Source organism: Lissotriton vulgaris, chromosome 3_1 (genome assembly GCF_964263255.1).
Source record: "Lissotriton vulgaris chromosome 3_1, aLisVul1.2, whole genome shotgun sequence".
Classification (NCBI taxonomy): Eukaryota; Metazoa; Chordata; class Amphibia; order Caudata; family Salamandridae; genus Lissotriton; species Lissotriton vulgaris.
In genome coordinates this window covers 195907257-195933683 of record NC_141689.1, presented here as the reverse complement: position 1 = coordinate 195933683, position 26427 = coordinate 195907257, and the positions used below count along the sequence as shown (strand labels likewise).

Below are 26427 nucleotides of genomic sequence, written 5' to 3'. Positions count from 1 at the left end.
CGCGGGTGATTAGTGTCCCCGCTAGGCGCCGCCTCACTCGCTTGGTTGTCCGCTTACCGCTCCTGGGCCTGCGCGGAGATCAGCGCTTCGCCGGCTCTCTCCTCAGACAGCCGCACTACGGGGCCTGCGCGGAGATCAGCGCTTCGCCGGCTCTCTCCACAGACAGCCGCACTACTGGGCCTGCGCGGAGATCAACGCTTCCTTTACTCATGCGCCTAGCCCAGCAGCACCTTCACCGTCACTCGCCTCCGCTTCAGAGGCTCCTCAGCAGCGCAGGGCGTTGTATCTCGCTCCGGTCTTTTCCCTTAAAATACTGGTAAGGTGATCCAGCGAGAGGAAATGGGGGGGGGGGGATTTTCCCAGACAGCAGCTAGGAAAGTGGGGGTCAGAGGGGCTCAGGGGGCCAACAGCCACGGCCGTACCGATTCCCTCAGAAAGTAAAGTCTGATGAGAGGGTTTGGTCAGGGGCAAGAGGGGGAACGTCTTCACGAAGAGGTTGTCTATCTCTCTGACAAACTAACTACTTCTAGTGCGTCCACCTCCCCTCACCACTGCCTCTCTCCTCCAACTCACTGAACTGCACAAAATGGCTACCTGGCCCCTGCCCTTTTATAGTCTGTCCACTCAGGGTCCAGTAGGGTCCAGAAGGTTCTGGAAGGACTCTATGTTATCCTATGGGGCTTCCTCAGGGGTTGGCAGTTATGGCAGTTAATAGCCACCATTTTGTAGGTCTGAGCTAATTCCAGTCAGAAAAGGCACCTAGGCCTGAGGTAAAAGTCTATGAGGGCCAAAGAGCAACCGTATGAGGGCAAAAAGGGGACCAAATAAATAATGAATAGGAGGGACTACCCAAAGGCAGACAGGTCTAACACCAACCCACCTCATGGACTCACCTCCACAAAATTACTCACCCCCCACTAACTAGACAAATGAGCACATCCCCTCACAATACTCCCCCTTAAAATATGCTAGACATAAGGTACTCCAGTACGACATCCTTAGCTTAGACGTCATGTCCGTGCACGTTCATCATACAAGCAATTACGTAGAAGAGTCACTTGCGTACAGTCAAGTTTTTTATTTATTTTTTACGGTTGCTGTGGTGGGTAATAATATACTTTGCGGCTCCAATCACAGAACGCGTTAGTAAGTAGACTCTCCACTTGATGATATTTACGTCAGATTGAGATATTGCATACTAGTTCAGACTTGTGTTGATGTGACGAGGTGCGTACCATATGGATGTCAGGTGATAAGAAGATTAGCGTTCTAGTGTTCAGCCAAATTCAAAGGAAATCTGTCACATCACAGTAGCGCTCAAGTGCAAATGCGTCATCTTACACTCGCTAAGAGGCTTCTAACAATGCACAGAAGCTAACGTGGCAGTTCCTAAGGGGGCAACGCTGGTCAAGCTTGTGATCTGAAGGTAAGAGGACATGCGCTCAATGAACTTCAGCGGCACTCCCCACCCGTTGGGAGAAAACAAACCAATCCACGTGACCGTGTTTCAAATGTTGCACTGCACACACGCCACCAACAGTCAAAGCAATGTATGCTCACCACTGTGTTTCAATGTTGGCAAATATCCCACCTCTGTACATGCATCACACAGCTGCTTGATCACCACGGGTACAAGAACCACACTCCAAATATGAGAAAAAAGTCTTTACAGTCTTGAGACTTAAAATCCTTGTTAAACCAATTTACATTGGGTTGCCAAATGTTCAATGCTCCTTACTTTCCATCTTACTGGACACACACTGACTATTTCTTCAGCATAAAAAAATAGTCTATTTATGGCCAACAATAGGGGTGGGGTGCTTCTTCAAGTTATCGCCATACACACAGGTTATCTTCTGTGTCAGCAGCATGAAAACGGCTTACTGCTTCTGCAGCCCACTGCGCTGGTTGAGGCGGTCTGTTCAAATAGAAACTAGTGGGGCTACCAGGCGCAATTCCTAATCCAAGGCCCTCATTTTAGTGTTCAATTACTATATTGTCTTGTCTTCATTTTAAATTCTTCTTTGTTTCTAGTGACACCTCAGATCTCTTGTGGTCTTGTATTAAACTTCCCTTCACGCATGAGTCTTCTCTACTCGTCGCCGGTGTTAAAATGAAGGATGATACGTAGACCGGTCTTGTAGAAAAGATTATGGATTTATTCTTGAGGTTACTTCTTAGGTTACAGGAAGATGGTAAGATCCATTTAATGCCCCACCAGGAGCAGCCTCCTTGCTACTCGGCCCATCCACTCCTACTGATTCCTCCTCAAGCAGAAACACCCTAAACATTCCAATGGCTGGGCAGCAAGGCAGAGAACAACAATGGGGGAGGATGCAATAACCAACATGTAGATTATAACACATATCATCCGTAATACTTCAGTCCATTGTTAGTTGGCTCCTGCTGCCTAATTTTGTAGCTCCATTTACTTATTGTGGCAATAATGATCTGACTTGCCATGCACTAAGGTGATTTGTATTGTACTGCCGGCGTGAGTGAAGCTAGAGTAATGCATCACGGAAGAGTAAAAAACTAGAGTGTAGGACAAATCTTGTTGGATGAGTATGGCAAGTTGTTTCCCCTATTGGTGCGTCTATGAATGATGTTAAAATAGGAAAATCGCTTACTTTAGCAGAGCAATTAGCATAACACAACAGGTACTTCACCCAAGATTAATCAAGATATTTGCTTCCTGCTCAATGGTTATTCAAAACTGTCGTGTCTTAGATATGCTTTTAGTGAAAGAAGATTGTGTAATTACGGCGCAGCAATATCACACCTATATCATCAACAACAGAGAAAGTAGAAATAAATATACAATATTAACTATAATATGTATGGTTTTAATATTCAAGCTTATGGAAGCCATTTGGATTAGGAGCTTAAGTTATAATTGCAGAAAGAAGAAGGCAACTACACAAAGGATAGAGGAGGAAATTGTGCTTGATGAGATGAAAGTGTGTGCCTACAATGACCTAAAGACTTTACAGAAGAAGTCGAAAAAAATCAAGAATGATGGAGGAAATGTTATAATATTGTACTGTGAACATTGTTTGATAAATCTATGAGGGGGAATTGGTGGCGAGTTTTTACTTGCTTAATTTGAATATGTTTGTTAGCATGACTAGGCTGCAGTCAGCTTGCACTGAAAGATATTCCCATTAACAGAATAATAGTCCACGTCTATTGACTGAGTCCTCCTCTACCTCCCCCCTCCCTCCCCTTTCAGCAAAATCATCTAAAATGAAGCCTCAGTTGTGGTGTCTGTACGAGCATAACATGTCATTTGTTTTCTCTCAAGGAAGCAATTCTTCGAATGTTTCTTTCATTTGTAACATTCCAGGTTTTCTGAGTATGTCATTAACTAAACAAGTCAAAGTATTGCTATGTTATACACAATGTTAAATGGCTTCCTTAATTAGTTATGCATAACATAAAAATGAAATTCATTAGGAAGTAGGTGTCTCTAGAAGTATGGAGTTTACTAAATTATTGATTGGTCTACATGTTTGCAACATTACTAGTCCAACCCTCTAAAGTTATATAACACAGTGAAGTGTGTGTGGCTGCTGTACTCTGAAACATTATAAAAGCTGTGTGGTTTTGGAGGCGACCAGCTCTGTCTGTTTACTGATTTTTATTTAGTCTGTCCTAGAGTTTTCTTCAGAGGCACAGATATGTTAGTCCTGTTGAGGAATTAACCTTTGATTATTCTGAATTTGTTATTTCTCGGTTTAATAACTTTTTGCTTTTCGTAATTGGCAAATGTTTGTATATAACCCCATGAGTTTTAATCTGGAATCTTGTTTCACACAGGTTTATTACCCTTAAACTAAATCTTTTGAAAACTATTTCTTGCTAAACCCTAGACAGTCCTGCTTGTGTGCATCAAGCCTCTTCCGTAGAGAATTAAAGCATTGACAAGGAGGAAGTGGAGGATGAGAATATGGATAATATAAAACCAGAATATTGAGGGTGAAAGATATGAAGGAATTAGGAGGTGAGGGCTACTGAAGAAGCAGGTCTGATGGTTTGTAACATCTGTGCAGAGACCTTACCAGAAACTGGTTCACACCAATATCACTCCTCATGCAGTATGTTGCTGGCCGCCATACTCAATAACTGATTAAAGCATTCCCATCGCCAAGACTGCACTAGTGGTCACACAAGGGGGTGTTCTGTGAGCAGTGCAGGGCGTTGGGCAGGAAAGGCAATGGTGGCATTGGCAGAGTTCAGCACCGAGCTAAGGATGCCAACCGTGAGCTTCTTCTTCATGTGCCAAAACGGACGCCTCAGGTTTCAGGACTGGGCATGACTAAACCTTATAGCCTGCCCTTCCCAAACAGTGGTGTGTCCAGAGAATTGCACTCTACGTTCCCAATCCAAAATGAAGTACAGTCAGTCGCTATCTAAATCATAATAAAAGTAGGAATTTACAAGTGATGCACGGATCACTCTGCATTCTTTCCCTTATTTTCAGTTGCAGTCTTCATTTGGTTGCTATTATTTTTGTCACGGATATGGCTTTTTCCTCATAGCTGATGATAGCTGATGTCTGGGAGGGTGGGGGGCGTTTGGTGCTTTGCTATTAACATCTTCATTATTTGGGATCTTCACCAACAGCTACAAGATTAGCAAGGAGGTGTTTACCCTTTCTGTTTTTAACTCTGAGAGGGTGTGGCTTAACGGCTAGGGCGGCCAACTTTGAAGCTGAGAAACTAGGTTTGAGTCTGGCGAGAGGCTCAAGCATCCTGTGATTCTGAGCAAATCACTTATTCTCCCCGTGCCTAAAAATTAATGTGTCCGTCTGTAATGCAACTGGTGCTCATTTAAAGCACTCCAATACCTTCGGGTCGAGTTTGCAATATATCAACTCTCCCCCCCACAAAAAATACACTCGAAAGTGGCACCCTTGTAAGAAGGTATTTAGCACCTTTCATGCTTACGCTCAAGGTGGCATTGTGGCTAGTGGCAGCAGTTCTAGAAATTCAAAAGACCTGTTCTGAGACCTTGACATGGCTAAAGTAAGGAGTAACAAAACAAAAGAAGCGGTGGATCTACAGATCACTCCGGGACGCCACACAGTATTGTTGTAAGCATATAGGAACAAAAGTGGTAAGTGTGCGAAATATTCATCCCTTTACATACGGTCTAGGAAAATCATTTACAAATAGTACAACAAAATCCAATCTGCAATCGAAGTGTATTTAGAAAATGGCAATGAGAAGTAATGCACGTTGCTATAAAACAAATGTTACACAGACCCTCCTGCTATCGACTGCTGTTGTAAAGGTCTCTAGGAGTCAAAAAAGAAAAATTGAAACTTGTGTCCTCAATCAAAAGATCCCAGTCATTACAAGTCTTTAGAAACATTGTATGAATATTAACATTTATGTTATTGGTTTAGTATTTGACGTTTGAAATCGGACAACGTTGGCCAAGTCTGCCTCCCTCCTCAAGTGATTTTAGATCCATCAGCGCCCATGGTTTTCTTGTGATAAAGCAGTATTTACACTATGGCAGTGATTACATTTGAACTACTGCATTCAACTATTCGCAAACAGTACAAATGGATTTCTCATGTGAATAAACTGAATGTACATTTTAAAAGGTATTCCAAAGAGGATAATGTCCTGCTGCTAACTAAAATAGCTATGCTAAGATATAGACCACAAGAAAGCAAAAAAAGGATTTTCCTCGAAGAAAATGCTATTGGCCATCAGCTGGAATAAAGAGATAAGCGAAAACCAATATCAATACTTTTCTGAAAACTGTGTAATAAGAATCCTGGAATAATGTTACCCGACTCTTCCACTGGACAGTAATTTTAAATGGAAAATTCACATTGTCTAAATGCACATCATCTATAAAAACAGATGAAACACTCACAGCATATATTCTTGTCTACAAACATTAACAGAAAGCAACTCTTGAGACGTAGGTTTGAGAGGCCCAGAATGTATGTATTGTGCTTCTATAAAATACCGCCACACTTGCACACCATAAAACAGATGTACTGCTTTGAATATTTAAAGCATGTGGCTCCCGGTTCTAAGAAAATTTTGTACCAAAAAAAAGTCAATGAGTGAAAGTAAATTTTATAATAATCTTGGAACAGTCTCGCAGCCAACTTCAAAGGTTAACTGAAATGTTGTGTTGGGGAAAAAAATAACTCTTCAACCCTCTGTATTTATGACTTATTTATTTACTTTTAGATTTCTTCTGTGAATCTTTAGGTTTTCTAGCCTAAAATACTGTGGACTTTTTGAACCAATACTTATTCTAGGAGGTCTCTTTACCCTTGTGCTTATTTCAGCATGATTTTTTTTATATTGAACTACACATTATTTAACTACAAGACAAAGGCAAAAAACAATTTTTCTAACACCTTGGCTGTCCCGGGGACATACAGTGTCATAAAATGGTTTACACAGGACAGCCTGGTGACAGGGGTGTCAAGGGCAGCCAATGGCTCCTCCTTGGCCTTTGGATGCAGGGAAGCGGTTTGACTGTGCCCAATCCTTTCTGAGCACTAGCAAGCTCCTTAATGACTCAGCCGGTTGAAAACTTCCAGGCAACTTCATTGACAGGCAAGCAATCTCACGAATAATGTCAAACACCTGGAGAACCCCTCCCACAAACTTCGGATGTGTGTGGGAGGGATCCCTCGTCCCGTCCAAGGTCCATCGAAGGATTGAATTGGCGAGTGAAGTTACAAGAAGAGTATATGGAAGATATTACAGCCCTCACCAAAGCCCACCAACTTGAGCCACTCTCCTGGGTTGGTGGGAGAGACGACCCTTTCTTCCACCACTCCTACCTCCCCCACCAACACAAGAAAAGAACCAGGAGGCAGGGATTGGTAGGGTAGTAAACAGAATTGTTCATAGCCCCTTCTCTTCCAGTCCCCACTTCCTGATTCGGTTTCAGACAGTACTTTTGCCTCCTAATGCTTCACTAGCCAAGAGAAACATTGGAGGACGAAGGAGCTGTGTGTTATTATTTTGATATTCAGGGAAGCCTCAAACGAGTTAACAGAGTTGAAGCATTTCACATGTCTAATGTGTCCAATCTATGTGCAGTTTTTATATAATATTAATTTGGCCAAAAGGCATTAGGGGCCTTTATATGAGAACCAGACATTGAGAGGTTACGTACATCAGAGGCCAGGACTTGGTTTCCCAATTCCAAAGTCGGCACCTCTAGTTAGGTCCCATTTCACGTACCAGCTCTAATTTGTACCAAGTCCTTGGACGTTTTAGCCTCAAGCAACAAATTTCCAACTTTTGCATGCTCCCAATCTAGCTATTATTATTTTTAAAGACAAGGGAACACTCTAGGTAAGCAAGGACCTGGGGTATCAATTACTAAAGAAACAAAGGTCCTTGACAAGGAAAATAACAATCATGATAATTATAGGCCACAATATGCACTATAATGAACAAAAAGTCCAGCCGGACTTTAGGATTTATTCAATAATTAAATATATTGATTCTGGCGAAAAACAATGGAACAGTGGGACGCAGTCCTGCATCCACAATGCTACACGTACATTTAGACAATACATACATATAAGGTATTTCAGGCATATGAGGGAACAGGAGCAAAAAAGCAGTATTTACAGTGTATTTGCTTCACATATGTGGGAAACATCTTTTTAGGCACATAATAGTGAACTAGTGTTAAACCCACATATTATGTCGACGGCTTTCGATCCAGTTAAAAATAGTGGATCATCATCAGGACAACCATTGCCTGCCTGAATTTAAAGCATGAGCGCGGGGAATGGGATGCCAGGCGCGCTGTCCACCTGTCGTCTGTGGAGGGCTGGGGTTGTTCAGACCGGTGCAATTATAACGGTTGGTGAGGCACCGTGCACCCTGGTTGTGAGGTACCCAAGGAGGAGCCTATTCCGATTAAAAGGCTGGGGTTGATCTGGGCGCAATCGCATTCAAGGGACATATGATCTAAGGTATCGGGAATCGGTTCCTAGAATAGAGGACGGCTCGTGTGGCGGGACAGGTAGCCTAAAATGGGGCTCCTGGAAGGGGTCTGGTAGCAGCAATCAGCAGTGGACCTTAAATTTGAATTGGCGGCTTCCAATGTGGAGCGTATTCGCCTGTAACGGGGCTCCTTGGTTCACGATGGAACTAAGAAGAGCATCCCGGGTGCACGATCTCGCCGTGGAACGGGACCAACCATTATAATTGCACCGGGCTGAACAACCCCAGCCCTCCACAGACGACAGGTGGACAGCGCGCCTGGCATCCCATTCCCCGCGCTCACGCTTTAAATTCAGGCAGGCAATGGTTGTCCTGATGATGATCCACTATTTTTAACTGGATCGAAACGCCGTCGACATAATATGTGGGTTTAACACTAGTTCACTATTATGTGTCTAAAAAGATGTGTTTCCCACATATGTGAAGCAAATACACTGTAAATACTGCTTTTTTGCTCCTGTTCCCTCATATGCCTGAAATACCTTATATGTATGTATTGTCTAAATGTACGTGTAGCATTGTGGATGCAGGACTGCGTCCCACTGTTCCATTGTTTATCGCCAGAATGAATATATTTAATTATTGAATTAATCCTAATGTGCGGCTGGACATTTTGTTCATTATAGTGCATATTGTGGCCTATAATTATCATGATTGTTATTTCCCAATCTAGCTATGACATCAAAGTCATCGAAAATTGATTAATAACAGGGCACTTGCTCCTACTCCAGATGACATTTTTGATATCCTCGTCATTCATAACCTTTATGTCAATTATTACAGAGATAGGTATTGGATCATTATTTACAGTTCTAGGAGTAAGACCCAGGCATTCCTTGATCCCAGAGTTAAGCACAGGAAGAAAATTGCAGAAAGTCATAACACACCCAGTCCCTTCAGGATAGCGCTCATATCTCCAGCACTGGAATCCAAAGTCCTTGAAGAAACAGGCTACAACAGCATTACTCTCATGTTTACTGTCCTTATATTCACTTCACGGACAGCGTCTTTTTTAGATGATATGCAGACTTGGACACGCCTAGTTTAATCAATCTGCCCTGAACATAAAGTACTGTATAATGGTATTTCTTTATCCAGTTTTACTCCTTCAGATTGCATGCTATGCAAGAAAACGTGTGCCTTTGGCATTTCTAAAACCCTGCATGAATCATTGGTCGTGAATTATAACTCTTGATTGATTCACCTTTTGTTCTTCAGTGGCTTTCTCCTTACCTTCCATCGTCTGCAAGCTTCCACTCTTCCGTTCGCCTCGGCCTTTCCTCTTCTGTATTTCTGCAAATGGCTCACACCTCACTAAATACACCACAAGCACCCTTCTTTAAAACCCCTACCACTGTAACCTAATGCCCCTTATTCATCTTGCTAACTACCTGAATGAACCCACATAGTCCCCACTAATGATCACACCTACCTCCTACTAATTCCAATTCCAATTCCAATTCCAAAAATTCTTTATTTCAGCCACATAGGCCATAAAAGATGCAATAAAATACAATACATACATATATTACACAGTAAAATACAGTATAAATAATACACGATATTTATATATAAAAAGTCTGGGGGACTGCATGGGGTAAGGACTGCACAGCTGTACCAGTTCAGGGGGACATTTTGTTCCTTATTATCCAAGCTGCCATTAGAAATTTTGAGACAGCAAAGACAATATGTCCCAGGGTATTGGTTTTCATGACCCTATAGGCTTGTTGATACTCCCGAAAACCCAGGTTTCGGCACATCGGTGCTATCCATCGCTTCCTGGGACTCTGGTACGCGTGGCAAACAAACATTATGTGCAAATCATCTTCATCCTTGGTTTTGCAGCAAGGACAGAGTTTGTCACCCCCTGTGGACCATTTGTGGGTGAATACTTTAGTGGGGAGTGTGCCAAACCTCCATTGCAGGAACAGTTTCCTCGCCAAAAGAGGAAAGATAAAATCCATAAAAGATTCAAAAAGGTAAGAATTTTTGGATTCGATAAAACGTCCCGTCAAGGTGCCACTGGTACGGGCATTATCCATGTCAGCCAGATTTTTGTTTCTGTAGAGCTGGGCAAGAGTTTTACGCGTGATCCTTTGGCAACCCTGAGCTGGATCATCCCAAAGGTCTGGCAAGTTCAAACTGAGCAATTCTGATTTAATATAAGCCAGCCAGGGGATTTTGTTGCTGCCATTCAGCCTCAGAACATGGGTGAGGTCCTGCCTGTAGTGATACAGTTCCTCGGTAGACCATATCCGGTGCCAAAACTTCACGGGTTTCGATAGGAGATCTTCAGCAATGGAATGTATCCCCAAGTCCAATCTTAGGGGGAGGAGTGGCGTGCCTTGCGGGAGAGCAAGTAGGCGTCTCAGAAAACTGTTTTCCACCACTGCCAATGCCTTCCCTGCTTTGTGACCCCACAACTCGCTGCCATACATGGCTGCTGCCTATGCTTGGGATCTGTATGTTTCAAGGGCCGGGCTTACAGGCTTGAAGGTGGACTTATTTACCACCTTCAGGAGTGCACCTGCTAGCTGGGATAGTTTCAGCCTTGATCTCGCTATCTGGCAGTCCCAAGCTAAGTTTTCTTGTAGCGTTACCCCCAGGTATATAAAGGTCGAGACCCTCTCAAGACTAACTTCCCCCAGTTTGGGGTTGGGTCTGGTTCTGGCAGGGGGATTGAAGATCATAAATTTGGTTTTATCTGTGTTGACCTCCAACCCATGTTGACGACAGAAAAGGCCAAAACCATTCACAACCCTCTGGATCCCCATGGGGGATTTGGAAAGCAGGAGGGTATCGTCAGCAAACATAATTGCCGGAACCCTCCTGCCTGCCAAAACCGGGGCATCATTGTCCTCAACAGTGTCAAGATGTTGAATGACACTGTTGATGAAAAGGCAGAACAGGGTCGGCGCCAAGACACAGCCCTGTCTGACTCCTCGGCGGACCGGAAATTTGCCCGAGAGCTTACCATCCCTCCCACACCTCACTTGTGCATAGTTGTTTTCGTGCAGCCTGATGATAATGCTAAGGAGGTGGGGGGGCACTCCTAGCTTCTGCAGAACCTCCCAAAGTTTCCCTCTGGGAACTAGGTCAAAGGCTGACCTCAGATCCACGAAGACCATGTACAGTCTCCCTCCCTCTATAGTTACAGTCTTCCAATATAGGAGGAGAAGGCGGAAGATCTGGTCCATGGTCGACGTGTTCTTTCTGAAGCCAGCCTGGAGGGGGCTCATGATGTCATTGTCCTCCACCCAGTCCAGGAGGTGATTAAGGATGAGGCGCGCAAAGAGCTTTTGGGGTACATCTATTAGGCTAATAGGCCTGTAATTGGCGGGGAGCAGAGTAGATCCCTTCTTGTGGATCGGAACAATCTCTGCCCCCAGCCACGACCCAGGGATTGACATACCTCCTAGGATGGCATTAAAAAGAATAAGAAGGTATGGGCCCCAGATGTCCATGTGATGCCTAAACAGATCCCCAGGTAGCCTGTCCAGACCTGGCGCCTTCCCCGATGATAAGTGCTTCAGAGCTGCCTCCACTTCCCCCAGGGATAATTCCATTTCACAATCCCGTGTGCCACAGGGCACAAGCAGGGCTGTGTCAGGGCAAAGGTTGGTGTCAAGGTTGGTGTCTTGATAGAGCTCTCCAAAGTGGGCCTCCCAAACCTCGGGGGCAATATTGGGTTCCACTGCTTTTTTAAGTTCCCCTGTGCCATTGTTGACAAGGGCCCAGAATTTGCGAGAGTCCCTGACTTTTAGGGCATCATGAAGATCATGCCAGTGATTCCAGTCCCACTCGGTCCTGGCAGTCGCTAGCACAGCCTTGTAGTGTTTCCTAAGGTCACGTACCTTGGCCTTATTTGTCCCCTCTTTTATTGCAGCAATGAGCTCAGTCTTTGCTGCCCTACAAGAGGAGGTGTACCAGGTGGGAACATGGGTCTTTTTCTTTCTATTGGGCACCACCGGGTAGAATACCTCAGCCAAGTCTCTTACAAGATCCTGATGGATATCGCCCAGTTTCTCATTGTATTCCGGGGTTCTTGGTGCATTTAGAAGTGCATCCACCTCCATAAACCTTGGGAGTGCCAACTCGTATAGCTTGCTAATGGTCTCTTCTGAGCTCACAAGCTTCCCCCACTTGACCCTGCGCCTATTGGTTGTAAGGACCAATTCCCCCGTGTCTCCCCCTGAGTTTTCTGCCACTTCGCCCACTAGATGGATGGGCCACTGGATATTTAAACAAAGGGCATTATGGTCGCTATCTAACCTGTTTATTACCCTGAAGTCGAGGACTTTGGGCCAGAGTGTAATGTCTACCATGATGTAATCTAGCCTCGACTCGTGACCCCTCCTATTGAAGGTACACACTGAGGGAGTGTCGGAAGGGGTACGACCATTACAAGCCCTCAGTGCGTAGTTCAGGGTTAGGGACATAAGCTGTATTACCAGGGGGGACCAAGCTTTGGGATAGGGGGAGGACGAGGGTGGAACCCCCCAATAATCATCCTCGGCCGTGAGGGCACCCTCCGCCATGCCCTCCAAAGGTTCAAAGTGGCAGTTGAAGTCTCCTCCAAGCACCACCCTGAGATCTCCCGGGAGTTGCCCCAGGAAGGAGGACAGATCGTTTAGGGTTGGAGATTCGTTTGGTGCGGCAACCGGTCGCGAGTAGACGTTCACAATAGCCCATGATGGTTTCCCAGGCCATGTGAGCCGGACACACTGGATGTCCTGCGAGAACGTGTGCACCCGTTCCGCCTGGCACCCAGCATGGCTCGCGATCCAGATTGCCAGACCACCTGACGGCCTCCCCTTCCCACCCCATTTGGCAGGGATTTCAAATACTTCAAACCCGCTCCTAGTTGCGGTGTCCCTCGCCCATGTTTCCTGGAGAAGGAGGATGTCGCTACTGCCCACTAAATGATCCCACTCCGGTGTGCCTTCCTTATTTGCAATGCCCGCTACATTCCATGAGACAATTCTCAAGCCCTGATCTATTGGTGAGGGGCCTTGACCTACAGTAGGGGGTTGACCAGGGGCTGTGGGTGGCTGAATTCCTAGCAAGGCAGTGGTGCACTCCGTGATAGCGGATGGACCAGCCAACTCCGCCCCCCCGCATTGCAGGGTGCGGTCAGTCCCGATGTTGTGATGAGACCCCTGTAAGCCCAAACTGCTAAGCGGTCGGGCTTTGGCGTTATCCTACGGACCGTGTTCAGTCGCAGGGGCTGTAGCCATTCCCACCCGATTATGCACCTCAACTGTAGCATTGTCCTGCAGGCCCGGTTCAGTCACAGGCGCTATACTCTCTCCCACCTGACTTGGAGCGTCATGCACCCTCTTCCCAGGGCTGGAGGAGGTCTCCCTGGTTTGTGGTCAGTCGACCTGGTCTAGGCAGGAAAACCTATTATGATGTATGAAGTTTGCCTGGGCATGTGGTGGGTGGTGCCTTGGTCTATAGCGTGAGCCATCCACAGCAAAACCTACTCTAGTCCACCCCTTCTCCCCCCCTGCCTCACTAGTACTTACATTTGGATAAAAGTATGAGAGGGGGACAAGTTCAATATTGGACTTGTCAGGCCTTACAAGCCAGTTGGAGATGTAGTTAGCTACATGGGGGCTTTTAAAGCTTATGATGATGCAGTCCCCTGCCCTGTTCTTTGGGGTGTGACCAATCCAAGGGATCCTCCTGACCATCAGGACCTCGCCTTTCAGGTTAGGAGGCAGCGGCCTGTTGATACTAAGCCAGCTTATTACCTTGTTACGTAGCGAGTCCTGGGGCTCCCTCATGTCACCAGTTAACTCGGGTACTCCCACCATGATAACCGTATATGGGACTGCTTCTGGGGGCAGATTCACCACCCTGCGCCTGTCAAAATGGGGAGCGGGACCATCAGTGGGGCCATTAGTAGGGTTCGCTCCTCCCCCTATCTGCGGCGCAGGAATTTGCTTTGATCTCCTAGGTGCCGAGGGTAACAGAGGGTGCGTCTGGGAGACAGGCGCACCGTCTGTACCTGGCAGCACCCTGTTGGCGCCCTGAGGTGGTGCAGCGGGCAGCAGACTATTCCCCAAGGAAGCCCGGGGGACTGGAGGGGCATTTGTCACATTTGTGGCTGACCCAGAGCTATTCCCTAGGTGAGTACTTTCCAGTGCCTTCAGTCTGGACTCTATGGCGTCCAGTTTAGCTGCGATGGGGTTTAGCAAGTTCTTCATGATGTCTGTGAGTGATTTGATTAGTGAGTCAGTGCTAGAAGAAGTTGCCCCACCGAATACAAAAGGGCCCGGGGGCAGGGATAAGGAGGCGGGAGCTGGAGAGCCCATGTGATTCGACCTGGTCCTTGATAAGTTGAGATCAGGAGAGGCAGAGATGTCTGTATTGTCAGTCTGGTTTGGCTCTATTGTATCGACTTTGGCCCTCTTTGCTTTCTTTGCTTTCCTGGACCTTTTCCTTTTGGGAGGCTGTTCCACTCTACTGCCTACTGAGCAGGTCGACCTGGCCTGCATCTTGCAAGACTGGTCCCCTACTTTCCAGAATGGTAGGATGATCCGAGATCCCAGATAGCCGAGAGGAGTTCCTGTCCCTCTGCGTCAAGGGAGTCCTTAACTGCTGGAGGAACGACTCGATCGTCTGATCAATACTGTCCATTAGTGACATATGGGTAGCATCCAGTGGGATTGGTGTACTAGCGTCTGTGGAGAGAGTATCCCCCTGATCCAAAAACACACTTTCCGAACCCATCTCAAGGGGCGCCTCTGTAATAGACGAGCATTTACTAGCTAAGTTGCTCGCCTTAGGGAAAAAGTTTTCCAGGGTGCTTATACCTTGTTGGGCGGACTTGCTTCGTGAAGTTCTGGTCGCCATTATGGGATGTGTGAGGGAGGCTACAGGGCCGGGAGCGTCAGAGGGGTGGCCCGGTCCGGTCTCTGCCGGCCTCTAACGGCCTAGAACGGCCCGCTCTTTGCCCGGTCTTCGCCCCGGTGGCCGCCCCGCGCGCGTCCCGCGATGCGCGTGAGCAGGTTCACCTAAGTATAACAGGGGGGCGTGGCACTGGGAGGGGGCGCGGCGCTGCGGGAAGAGGAACCAGCTGGCGCTGACCACTGGAATGCTGGTCCTCGCAGTCCCGCTCGCCTGCGCCTCTCACCTCCGCTGCGGCCGGACTTCCAAGGATGAGGTCTCCCCAAGCGTTGGCTCCCAGCCAGTGGAAATGGCGAGCAAATCCGAAGGTCAGAGTTCTCCACTCGAGCGGCACCCGCGGAGCGGGGGCCGCGAGGAGTTTTGAGCAATTACAGGCGGGGGGGCGCGGCACTGGGAGGGGGCGCGGCGCGGCGGGAAGAGGAACCAGCTGGCGCTGACCACTGGAATGCTGGTCCTCGCAGTCCCGCTCGCCTGCGCCTCTCACCTCCGCTGCGGCCGGACTTCCAAGGATGATGTCTCCCCAAGCGTTGGCTCCCAGCCAGTGGAAATGGCGAGCAAATCCGAAGGTCAGAGTTCTCCACTCGAGCGGCACCCGCGGAGCGGGGGCCGCGAGGAGTTTTGAGCAATTACAGGCGGGGGGGCGCGGCACTGGGAGGGGGCGCGGCGCGGCGGGAAGAGGAACCAGCTGGCGATGACCACTGGAATGCTGGTCCTCGCAGTCCCGCTCGCCTGCGCCTCTCACCTCCGCTGCGGCCGGACTTCCAAGGATGATGTCTCCCCAAGCGTTGGCTCCCAGCCAGTGGAAATGGCGAGCAAATCCGAAGGTCAGAGTTCTCCACTCGAGCGGCACCCCCTACTAATTTAATCTACCACAAAAAAAGTGGAGTAAATGTGTTTTCCCCTGAGAGCACGTGACTAATTTTCCTAACCAATAATAATCACAAGACTAACTACTAACCCTGAGTTCTGGAGAAGTGCCCTACTTCCTGTAAAGTACTGAAACGCCTCACTAGGGTAGTAAGCACTATGCAATTACGATACAAGTAGTGTGACTGTAGCAGCCCGCTCAAGGCAGCACCTGCAGCATGTGCAGCACTTGTTTAAAGCAGGACACAGAGTGGTGCTAATGAGCTCCACCTACATTGCACCGACCTCTAGGCTGAGGATGGGCTCAGGGAGAGGGCTACCAGCGCATTGCTTTTCAAGTCTGTGTCGCTTGACACATGTCTAACTGGTATAGCTCACTTTGGTATTCGAAGGAGACTTAACATTCGCCCATTAGCAATGAGGTACTTGCACACACATTTGAAAGAATGTCTCTGCCTTCTCACCTACTAGGCTATTTTAAAAACATTACCTACACTACATGCACAAAGGCAGAAAGACACAAACTAAATTGTATTTTATATTTCACAGGTTTATTAATTAGCACTACCACATGATGCCATCTTTTATTCTTGGCTTTTAAGCCAACATGTTGTATTATGGGGCTAATAGTTTTGCTTCTAGCAGTTTCATATTGGGCTCAGAACCCCAACTTACAAAATGCTGGCGGTTAAAATGGCAGAACTGGCCAAAGGCGTTCGACACTGAGCTAGCCGACAGGCATATGATACAATTTTGCAAAGTAGTTTAGTCCATTTGAAATCAAAGGTCGTTTCATATACAGAATGAAGAGTAAACTCTGCTCACATATTTTATGAGGAATCTTTCACATGATGCCTTAAAACCTGAAACAACTCATGGAACTGCCATACATTCATAAACTCCTAAAGGATGAGGAACCCCCCCAGCTACCCAGTGTGGTATGGTTCATCAATGGGTCCCACATCGAACACTGGGAAGCATTCAACAATATATTGTCCACTGGTGGCACAGTTATGGGTTGCCAAGTTTGGGTGAGGTCATGTCCCTTATACTGACATTTATGTTCTCCTTTTCTAAGACCTATGTTACAATTGTGTGTAGCGTAATGAAAAATATTTTCATTGGAGTTTCCCTACTACAAGATTAAACAAAGGAGGGTTGAACAACAGAACCTGCTTCTCTTTTCCATGAACATGTTTGGGCACCCTAAGACTGCCCTTACGGGATATCAGGCACTTTCCTCAGGATGGTAGGTATCTTCCATCAAATATCATGAACCAGTCCCTGGTTCATAGGGTGTGCTATTTTAAATATCCTTTGTTTTTTCATAACATGGGGCAACCGCAGCTAATACAACTTGTAAATAGGACAGGTACACCTTTGGCAGAAACCGTGCAAACTTCCCTCTTACTGAGGACAGCTACAGCTAGGTCAACAGCAGCACAAGCATTGCTTCCTCACAAAACGTGGCAGTAGGAATGCAAGCTTCCCTCTCACAGAGCAGCAGACAGTCCTGCATAAAGAACCGATCTATCAGGGAAGACTATTAAAAGCTTTCCCGCTCATAGAACACGTACAGTTAGCATGATTGATGTGGGTTAAAGACAGATCTCTTGATAGGGTGCCTAAATCACTGAGGTATGCATAGGTGGATGAATGACTGAATGGGAGTTCTGACACCATTCTCCCTTAGGTTATATTCCACGTCAGCATCCTGAAGGGCCTGCTGCTGTCATGCAGGGCCAGCAGTTTGTGACGAATCTCTGGTTTTCCACATATTGAAAAGTAGCATTTACTTAGTAGGTAATAGTTGTTTATAGAAACGTAGCCATAGTCTAAGTAACTGTTCTCTAGACAGGCACACATGTGCGAACCTCCTCGAAAAGGCTTTAAAAGTGCAAACCAGCTGTTGAGGGCCCCCACTGGAGTGCATCCTCTGAGGGCATCGGGCAGTTTCAGACTGAGTGTCCATCCATCATTGAATGGCTTCCTCGTGGTCTACCTTTGGGTTCTGTGCTGGCGATTCCCTGGAACTGGGATGAGACTTGGCCCCAATAATACTCCTCCCGCCCCCCAACTCCTTGTGCAGGTCTGTCTTGTGAAGGCTCCATTAAAAATGGATTTGTGAAGGCTACATTAAACACCGTTTATCCTTGCTCTGTCGTGGGTGATCATATTTACATTAGCACAATGAAGCCTTACGGATACACCCTCAGAGAGGGCAATGGCATACATGAAGCACAGTGCCTGAACCTGGCTTCCCAAAATTGCAGGTTGCATGGGATCTGCAGCGGTTATGTACACAGGAGGGGTTAAGCATTGAGGTGTTGATGGTGCATCATCTATTACTGTAAGGAACTTCATCAAAGCGAAACGATTGAAGTGATGGAGAATAAACTGATTTAACTTCTACCTTCCTTTCTTTAAAAGCATGTGTCTTTGCGAGGCCATGGGCGTAGGAATGTGGGTGGGATGGGTCCGTGCCACCCCTGGTGTCATCACTGAGTGGGGTGACAAAATGGCAAAAATATGTGTTTTAAACACATATTTTTGTCATTTTGTCAAGCCGAGGGTGACCAGATATTTTCCGCACCGGGGGTGACCACAAGTTTTCCGCACCGGGTACCACCTGCCCTTGCTACGTCTCTGTGTGAGGCCTACCTTGTATATCTAGTTTTCTAATTTTTGATCATCTGTTTTAATCTAGGTGCAATTTAAAGTTGACTGCCGTAGAGAAGAAGTCAGGTAGACGAAGCAGCAGTGCTTAATTTGTAAAAGAAAGAATGGCGGTGCCCAAAGCTCTGCTCAGATGCCCACAGCCGGTGCTAATAAACTTCTGCAGCCTGAATATCACGGTTGGTAGTCTTAAACCGCCTCATGCCTTTTATATCCTCTACCAGACACTCCCTGCCCCTTTATCTCACTTCAGCCGGTCCCTGCTTTTCCTTTTGTGACTTTTTTCCATCTGCCTCCTTTTTTCCCTGCTTCGTTTTCTCTCTCTTGCGCTTGGGAAATGTCTCATGAGGAGCAATAAGTGCTGGTCCACAAAAATAAGTGCCAGTGGTCCTCACAGGCCCAAATTAAATACTGCCAAGTGGGTCACACCTGTCAAGGTCTTTGCTTTCTGACTTAGTTTATTTTCCAGAGCAAATAGGCTGAAGTTTGATGCCTTCAGTTATGGCGCCAAAAGTTAAGAGCAGCACAAAGCAAGGTTTTGCAGCCTTCAAGACTACTTTGCCGCTGGGGTAGATTTAGTGCCTTACCCTGGTCCAAGATACACAGAATAATTCTGCTGCTTCAGGATCAGGCATTAGGTTATTCCTCTAAGTTGGTTTCATTTCCCCTACAAACGATCACATATTTCTATCACCAAAAGTCCTGTTCATTTGATCAGGACCGGTGCATTTATTATTGGTCCAGATATATTTCACATGTTCCATACTTTAAATGAGTTAAGTTCTTCTTTCTTTGATTTTATCAGTGTCGGCTGTGCATATTTTATTTTGCAACTGTCTGAATTGCATTCTTTATTTAACTGTGCCTTCCCATCACTACTGAAAGAAAAGCCCATGCCTTGCCTGCAAATGAAAATGAGAATCGTTTCAGAGACAAAATTAATGTCGTTTCTTCGCGTTTATTGATGTTTTTGGCAAGAGTTCTGGTTTGCCACACATCAAAATCCTCATCCATCACTCAACTGATCGTTAAAAAAAGATTATGGAGGACCCGGTAGAGATCTCTTCTTCGGTCATTACCTCCATTGGTGAGGATTGGCGTTGGAATCAGCAGAAGGTTTTGATTTGCTAGAAAAGTTCTGGTCAGTAATCAATTTTAGATCGAAAAAACAGACCTCATGTTGGAGACAATTCTGGGGGAATTGTATCCGATTTCTCTTGGGTGATTGGTCAGATTTATCCCTTTCTAGGTTTGATTCCTGCTCCCCAACACTCCCTCCCCTCCCCTCCCCCGCCTCACAATCTGAAGATTCACTGTTGAATTAACACAGGAAGTCCACTCCATCTTGATTCTGTAGTGCAGTTTCCAGGAGGCAACAATGCCTAGGGAGCTCTTGATGTTCATGTTAGAGGGTGCAAGATTACCTATAACATTTTTATAATTTCAATTTTGCAAATTTCATATTTGTAAGCACAGGTGTATTATCAATCCAAAAATAAACATCTTCAGTTGAATTTGAAAAACAGTAGATAAGTGAAGACTCAAGTACCCCTGACAGCAACATACTTCGATAGAAAGGATGTTATGGTGTCATTTCATCCAGAGATTTCTAATAATAGTTCACAAGTTACTGAGGATGGGGCTCTTGCAAGCATACCTGGACCAGAAGAAGCACAGAAATGTAGGGATTGCGTGTTGCATAGAATAAGTATATCCAGATGCCACAGTTGCAGACAAACCTATGGTGACACATTACTAACCTTCTAACCTTCAAAACAACATTGCAAGTGCTACGATTGTACAAAGCTCTGGTGTATTAGGTTCATGGTCAGTGGTTAAAAGGCTGGTGTCAAGGATTCTTGAGTTAGGTGTGCATAGGATGCTGCTAAATTGGTGAAATTGGCTGAGTACAGTGCACAATAGCACAAAAACACGATCCTCAATGACTCTGAAATAAAGACTGTTATTGAAAGCAATGCACACCGTTGTTTTCAACAAGGTGCAGGTTTTATTCTTGTCCCACTTTCAAGTGAGCCTTGATTTTGCTGCAATTTGCTTCTGTGAGCATCAAACTAAATAACTTCTGATCCCCATTGTGCTGATAATGAAACCTCGCACTTTGCTGGAATTGCCAAAAGCAGTAGGAGACTTTGGTTATTAAGATCCGCGCCAAGCAGGAGGAGAAGCAGGAGTAAAGCTCAAAGTCCAGCAGAAGGTAGTCCTGCCCCGCGGAAGCGGCCCCACGCTGCTGCATGCTACATCTGAAGTAAGCAAACGCTTCAAACGCAGGCGCCAGGACGCGTCAAGCATGGCGGAAACATGAGAAGAGGCAGAAGGTAGAAACGCGCTCACCTGCTGCTTTGAATTCTGAGCCCCAAGCTTGGAGATGGAAAGGTTCAGCTTCTCCTGCTGCTCCGTCAGGTACTTCTGATAGAGGCCCAGGAGCTCCTGGCACTCTCTGTACTGCTGCTGCAGTGGTGCAAGAGCAGGTCAAGGAAAAGACAAGAAACAAACAAACCAAGAAGTATTCTTCATCCTCAGCTAAAGAATGATTGTTCCCTGTCTGCTTTTGTCGTTGACTCTAGAGATATCATTCCCCTTCCCCTCACGATTCAGCACTTCTCTCTCTCTCATGCTTACAGTCACACACCGCTCTGTTATCCATCGTTCTTTGTCCAACCAAACATTATATCCGGTCCTTTTTCTACACTCATCTCAACTCTTACCATTTGCGTTTTGTAATTGATTGTAATTTATTGTGCTTCATGCTCTACTCCATGTCTGTACATTGCCACTATTTTGATCATATTCTCTGTTGTCCTTTCTTGTATAGCGCTCTGTTCACCCGACAGAATCTTGCTTGTCGGTTATTGCCCGAGTATTATGTCGACCATTTGTTCTCTTCCTCACTCTTACCATTTTCGTTTGCAAGATTGTGTTCTTCATGCCTTATGCCATGTCTGTGCATTTCCACAGTTTGTATTTAATTGCTCTTTGTTCTGTATTGGAACACGCTCTGCCACCCGTAAGGGTCTTGTACACGCTATATAAAACTCCAAAAATAAATAAATAAATAGAAGAATGTTCCATATGGGATCTCAACAACTACAAAAACAAAGATTGGCCACTTTAATTACTACCCAGCGGTCTTTGGTAGATATAAATGCCTATCCCAATTTGATCCAATATGCTAACAATTTCAGATTTAATTATCCCTCGCGCAATACAAATTAAGTAAACATAAACATAAGTAAACGCCCTCTACTGACGACGGGAACCATTACTAACAGCCAACCATGCTAGGACAAGCTTGAACTAAAGGTACATGAGTGAAAGGTCAATTCAAATCAAACATGTAAACACTACCACCCAAACATACCAAATGTCCGGTGTGCTCGATGTCTTTGGGTCACACTCACTGAATTTTCGAATGCAGGTATACTACAGTAGTTAGTGACAGCACTGTAAGCATTTTGATTGGTTGGTTGAGCCAATCTCCGCATTACAATACAGAGGGCTTATACCCGTAGGAAGAGACTGATAACTCACTATTTTCAAGCACATGGTTCCACAGTTTATTCAAGACGCATATACACACGAACAGATGATGAACCTGCGTTTGGGCGCAGTTTACCAGTTAACGGTGCGCAGAAATGCTTTATTCACCCCACAAAAGAGATGTCCTGATTCCGTGGTCCGAGAAATCTCATTTTCTGTTTATCAACACATGTAGCAGAATTGCATTCTTTCTCATGCAATCATTTTTAATACAAAATATCCCATTATAGGTTGATCACTTTGGAATAAAAACTGTAATGTGTACATGGTGTAGCAATGAACAATTGGTTAATTTATCTAAACGCTCTGTCACCTCTTAAAACATTTTAGCACTATACAAAAATGCTAAATAAATAATGTGCATTTATTTTTGGTTTTGACCTGTCAATTTGCAAGCTAAATAGCTTCCAAAATATCAACGAGGGACCGTCCCCCACCACCAGCCTACTGATAGAGCGCCCATCCTGCACAACAGTTCAACCCCTACCCCTCGCACCACATTGAAATTGAAATGCCTGAATGAATGGCACACCCAGATCCCATCAGAGCGGTGTGGAACATGTTCTGTACTAAATTGCGCTACATGGCCGTTTGTTCTCAGATCCAGCAATGATAGTGGCTGACACTTCGTTGCAATATTCTGGATACATTTTGATGAAGCAAACACAATGAGATGATGGACGGAGAGCTGAAACTTTTCAGACACTCACACCCAGTCACAGATCTGGTTTGAATCCATCATCGTTCTTTAGCTCACTTCGCCACCCCAGTTCAGACCCAGCCATATGCAAATCAGTCTTGACCCTGTTCCTTATGGGAACAGTCCAGTCCGATCTGCAAACCCGGGTCTTCCCTGGACCGGAAAAAAGCATCCTGGGACTGGTTTTGATGAACTCTGGACATTCCACTGCCAAGCAGGGTCTTTTCCTGGACCGGAAACAAGCTTCCTGCGACCGGTTTTGGGGTAACACCCTTCATCAGCCAGGCTAGCTTGAATCCAGTGGCAAAGTGAGCAAGGGACCCATGTTTGGGCATACTCTGCCAACTTAGGGCAAACAAAGCAAACACATGGAGATAATGGATGGAGTGCTGAAACTTTTCAGACACTCGCCCCCAGTCACAGATCCGGGTTGAATCCATAATCGTTCTTCAGCTTGCTTCGCCACCCCAGTTCAGACCCAGCCATATGTAAATCAGTCTTGACCCTGTTTCTTATGGGAACAGTCTAGCCCGATCTGCAAACCCAGGTCTTACCTGCCAAGCTTCCTGGGACTGGTTTTGATAAACTCTGGAGATTCCACTGGGGATGCCACAGCACCCAACACTTTCAAAGCACCCATCTCCCCAGAAACTCGGGAGGGGTTTGGCAACACCACAATTTCCTTTAACACTATGATGCAGAAACACAACTCTACTGCTGCTCTTCTGTGAAGAAGAGGCACCCGTAATGGCTGCACCCACAAGGCGGATGTGGATTACTCATCTGAACAACGATTTGAAAGCCATGAAGGAGATGGATTGAGAAGTCAAAAGGTCATTACTACTACACTACACAGAGGAGAAGATCTTACAGCTTTTCCAGAATCTACCAAACACCAGCAAGGAACATGACTGTGACCAGGAAGGGATAGCCTTAGATGAACAATTTATCCCTCAACCTAACCCAAACTTCAATCAATTGAAAATGAGGCAAGCCCACCAGATACAGAGTGTCTATCAATAGATGGATGCACGGAAGACAACTACAATAAAGAAGTGAGAGGGCAGGCCATACAAGGATGTCAATGAATGGCCCTGTGGAGGCAGAAACTCTGGCAATCTGGAATGACGCTGGGTGCCATCTTCACCCTAGACAGGTCACATGAGCACTGTAGCGCATCTGCACAGTACGTGGGGAGTCAGCATATAGTACAATGGAGGTACAAGAAAAACCTGGGGAACAAAGCACCATGAAAGTTGACACTGCATACACAGTTAGAGAGCAAGACACCAGACCTCAGAGGCTCCTGCAGAAAGAACTAACTGTGGATACTGCAGGGTTAGACTTAATTTAGGGATCTCATGGCGGCCAACATTTTACAAAAAGCAATCAAGGAGATCTTATTTGAGCTCTCCATATAAGCAAAAATATCCTCATCTACACCAACAACATACCACACCGTCACCTTACAGAACATCTTCTAACACATCTAACACCACTCTGCCAGAAATGTGAGTTCCTAAAATCTGTGATCCATTTCTATGAGCAGGTCTTGTCAGGTGTTGGAATTGGAGTAGACATACAGAAAGCAACACACCTCAAGAACACTGCTCACCCAGGGAACGCATAGGAGGTGAAGAATTGTGTGGGGATGGTGAACTATTGCAGCCAGCCAGTTAGTTCCCACCGTTACCACAATATCAGGAACCGTTGGAGCACTGACTAGAACAAGGACACAATGGGAATGGAACAAAGCTAAACAAACTTCAATTCAAACCATCACATTAAGGTCACTAGATATCAGGTATATTATACTAAAATAAAAAGTGGCGTCGGGCGAATGTTCCATGGATCTGGTCGTACCCCAACTCATAAGAGATCCAACAGTCTTTCTGCCTTCTCTGGTGCGAGATCGGGAGCTTTATCTCTAATCTACCCCACTCCTCCCACCTCCTGAGGGTCAGGAGGACCACTATACATCAGGGGAAATGGCCTATCTGGAGAAGTGTGGGAACGCTGTGTAGTAGAAATTTGGTGCATCACAACAGATTACAGAACTTTCCCTCACAGAAATGTTTGAAATTTGCAGGACAATATGAGTAAGAAAACATTGTGAGAGCCACCCAAGTCACTCCAACTTAAGACTTCCCTCAGATCCACGCATGCAACAACACTCACATGCATGTTTTAAAAAAATTAAGGGAGACCGAACCCAATTTACACAAAGCTGCTGTAAGAGTATACACCTGGATGTCTAAAGAACCACTGCTATGTCAAGGACAATTTCAAGTGTTGCTCACCTACAAGGACAGAACTACATAAGCTCACATTCATGGGTCTGAAGCAGCGGATTGTCTCCTCAGTTTGCCCACAACAGGATGTTTAAAATTAATGGAAATATTATACCGGGTCGATGACGAACCAGACACTGTTCACAGGACTTGGCAAAATGCTTCTCCTATACAACAATAAACAAGTGACACCTGAAAGTACCCTTTTATCTCCAACAGGCAGTGGAGGATGAATTATGGGATCTACGCATGGCAGATATCATCAAGAAATCATCCAAACCAACTCCGAGTATCCGCAGCTGTTGTGGTGCCCATACCAGGATCAGTAACGAAAATTGCATCTATGTGTGGACATGAGAGCCCTAAATACCGCTATTGAACGAGAGAGAGACCCGGGACCACATACCAGGGATATGATCACGTTGTTGAATGAGGCATAACTCTTCTCTAAATTGAACCTTAACAAGGGCCATCACCAGCTTGAACTCAATGAGAGTTCATGTTACATCACCACGTTTTCAACAAGGCCTATTCAGGTATAAATGTCTCCGCTTCTAGATTTCATCTGCAGCTGAGATCTTCCAAGAAGCGATAAGAAGAGTAATTCGCCATCCAACACCCTCAACTACAGTGATGACACCCTCGTGTTTGGTGCCACTGACATAGAACACTGCAAAGTACTGGATCACGTATGCCACAAACTCCTGCAAGCAAACCTGATTCTTAGCAAGGTTAAGTGCGAATTTCACAGGTCCACACTAAAGTTTTCTGGACACATCTTTTCGGGTGAAGGGAGGAGGTCAGACCCTGAAAAGGTCACATCACTGATGAACAATCCTTGCCCACAATATGCTGGTGACATTCCATCTTTCTTAGGAAAGCTATTGTACCCGATATATCAAGGACTATGGCACTATTAGTTAACGGTTATATTCTATTTTCCTTACTTAGGTTTATTATAGTTGGACTCCTTGGGAAACGTGTTATTAGTCTTTCCCTTGCCCCCCGCCACCCTCCCTCTATTCCCCTTTTGGTACATTCCTTCTGTTTAGCCATAGGCTGCCTTGGAATGTTGACAAGAGCAGCCTGACTGGAAGAGCGCAGAGTGCGCTGTGCACTGTGCTCGTGTATGGTGGTAGAGTGAAGACTGTAATAAAGAAGTTAACCTACCTTGTTCCAGTCTTCATTGTAACACTAACAAAGCAAGGCCAACCACTCAAATGGTCTGCCAGGTGGGATCAAGCATTTACCAAAACCAAAGCCACAGTCGAGTCTGCCAGCAATCTACCCTACTTCAACACACGCAGGAAGACCAAAATCACTGCGGACGCCAGTCCTGTGGCACTCCGAGCTATATTAGCCCATTATGACAAAGAACGTGATCAACGACACAAAGTGGCATATGCTAGTCATA

At 45.8% G+C, this 26427-nt stretch overlaps 1 protein-coding gene across 1 annotated transcript in view; it reads right to left on the bottom strand.

Moving 5' to 3' along the window:
* The window catches only part of KIAA1328 (KIAA1328 ortholog), an 898127-nt gene that overhangs the window by 554112 nt on the left and 317588 nt on the right, over nucleotides 1-26427 (bottom strand). Inside the window, exon 6 of the mRNA XM_086960312.1 lies at nucleotides 20817-20941. Coding sequence (XP_086816438.1) covers nucleotides 20817-20941 — 125 coding nt within the window. The remainder of the gene's footprint in view (nucleotides 1-20816; nucleotides 20942-26427) is intronic.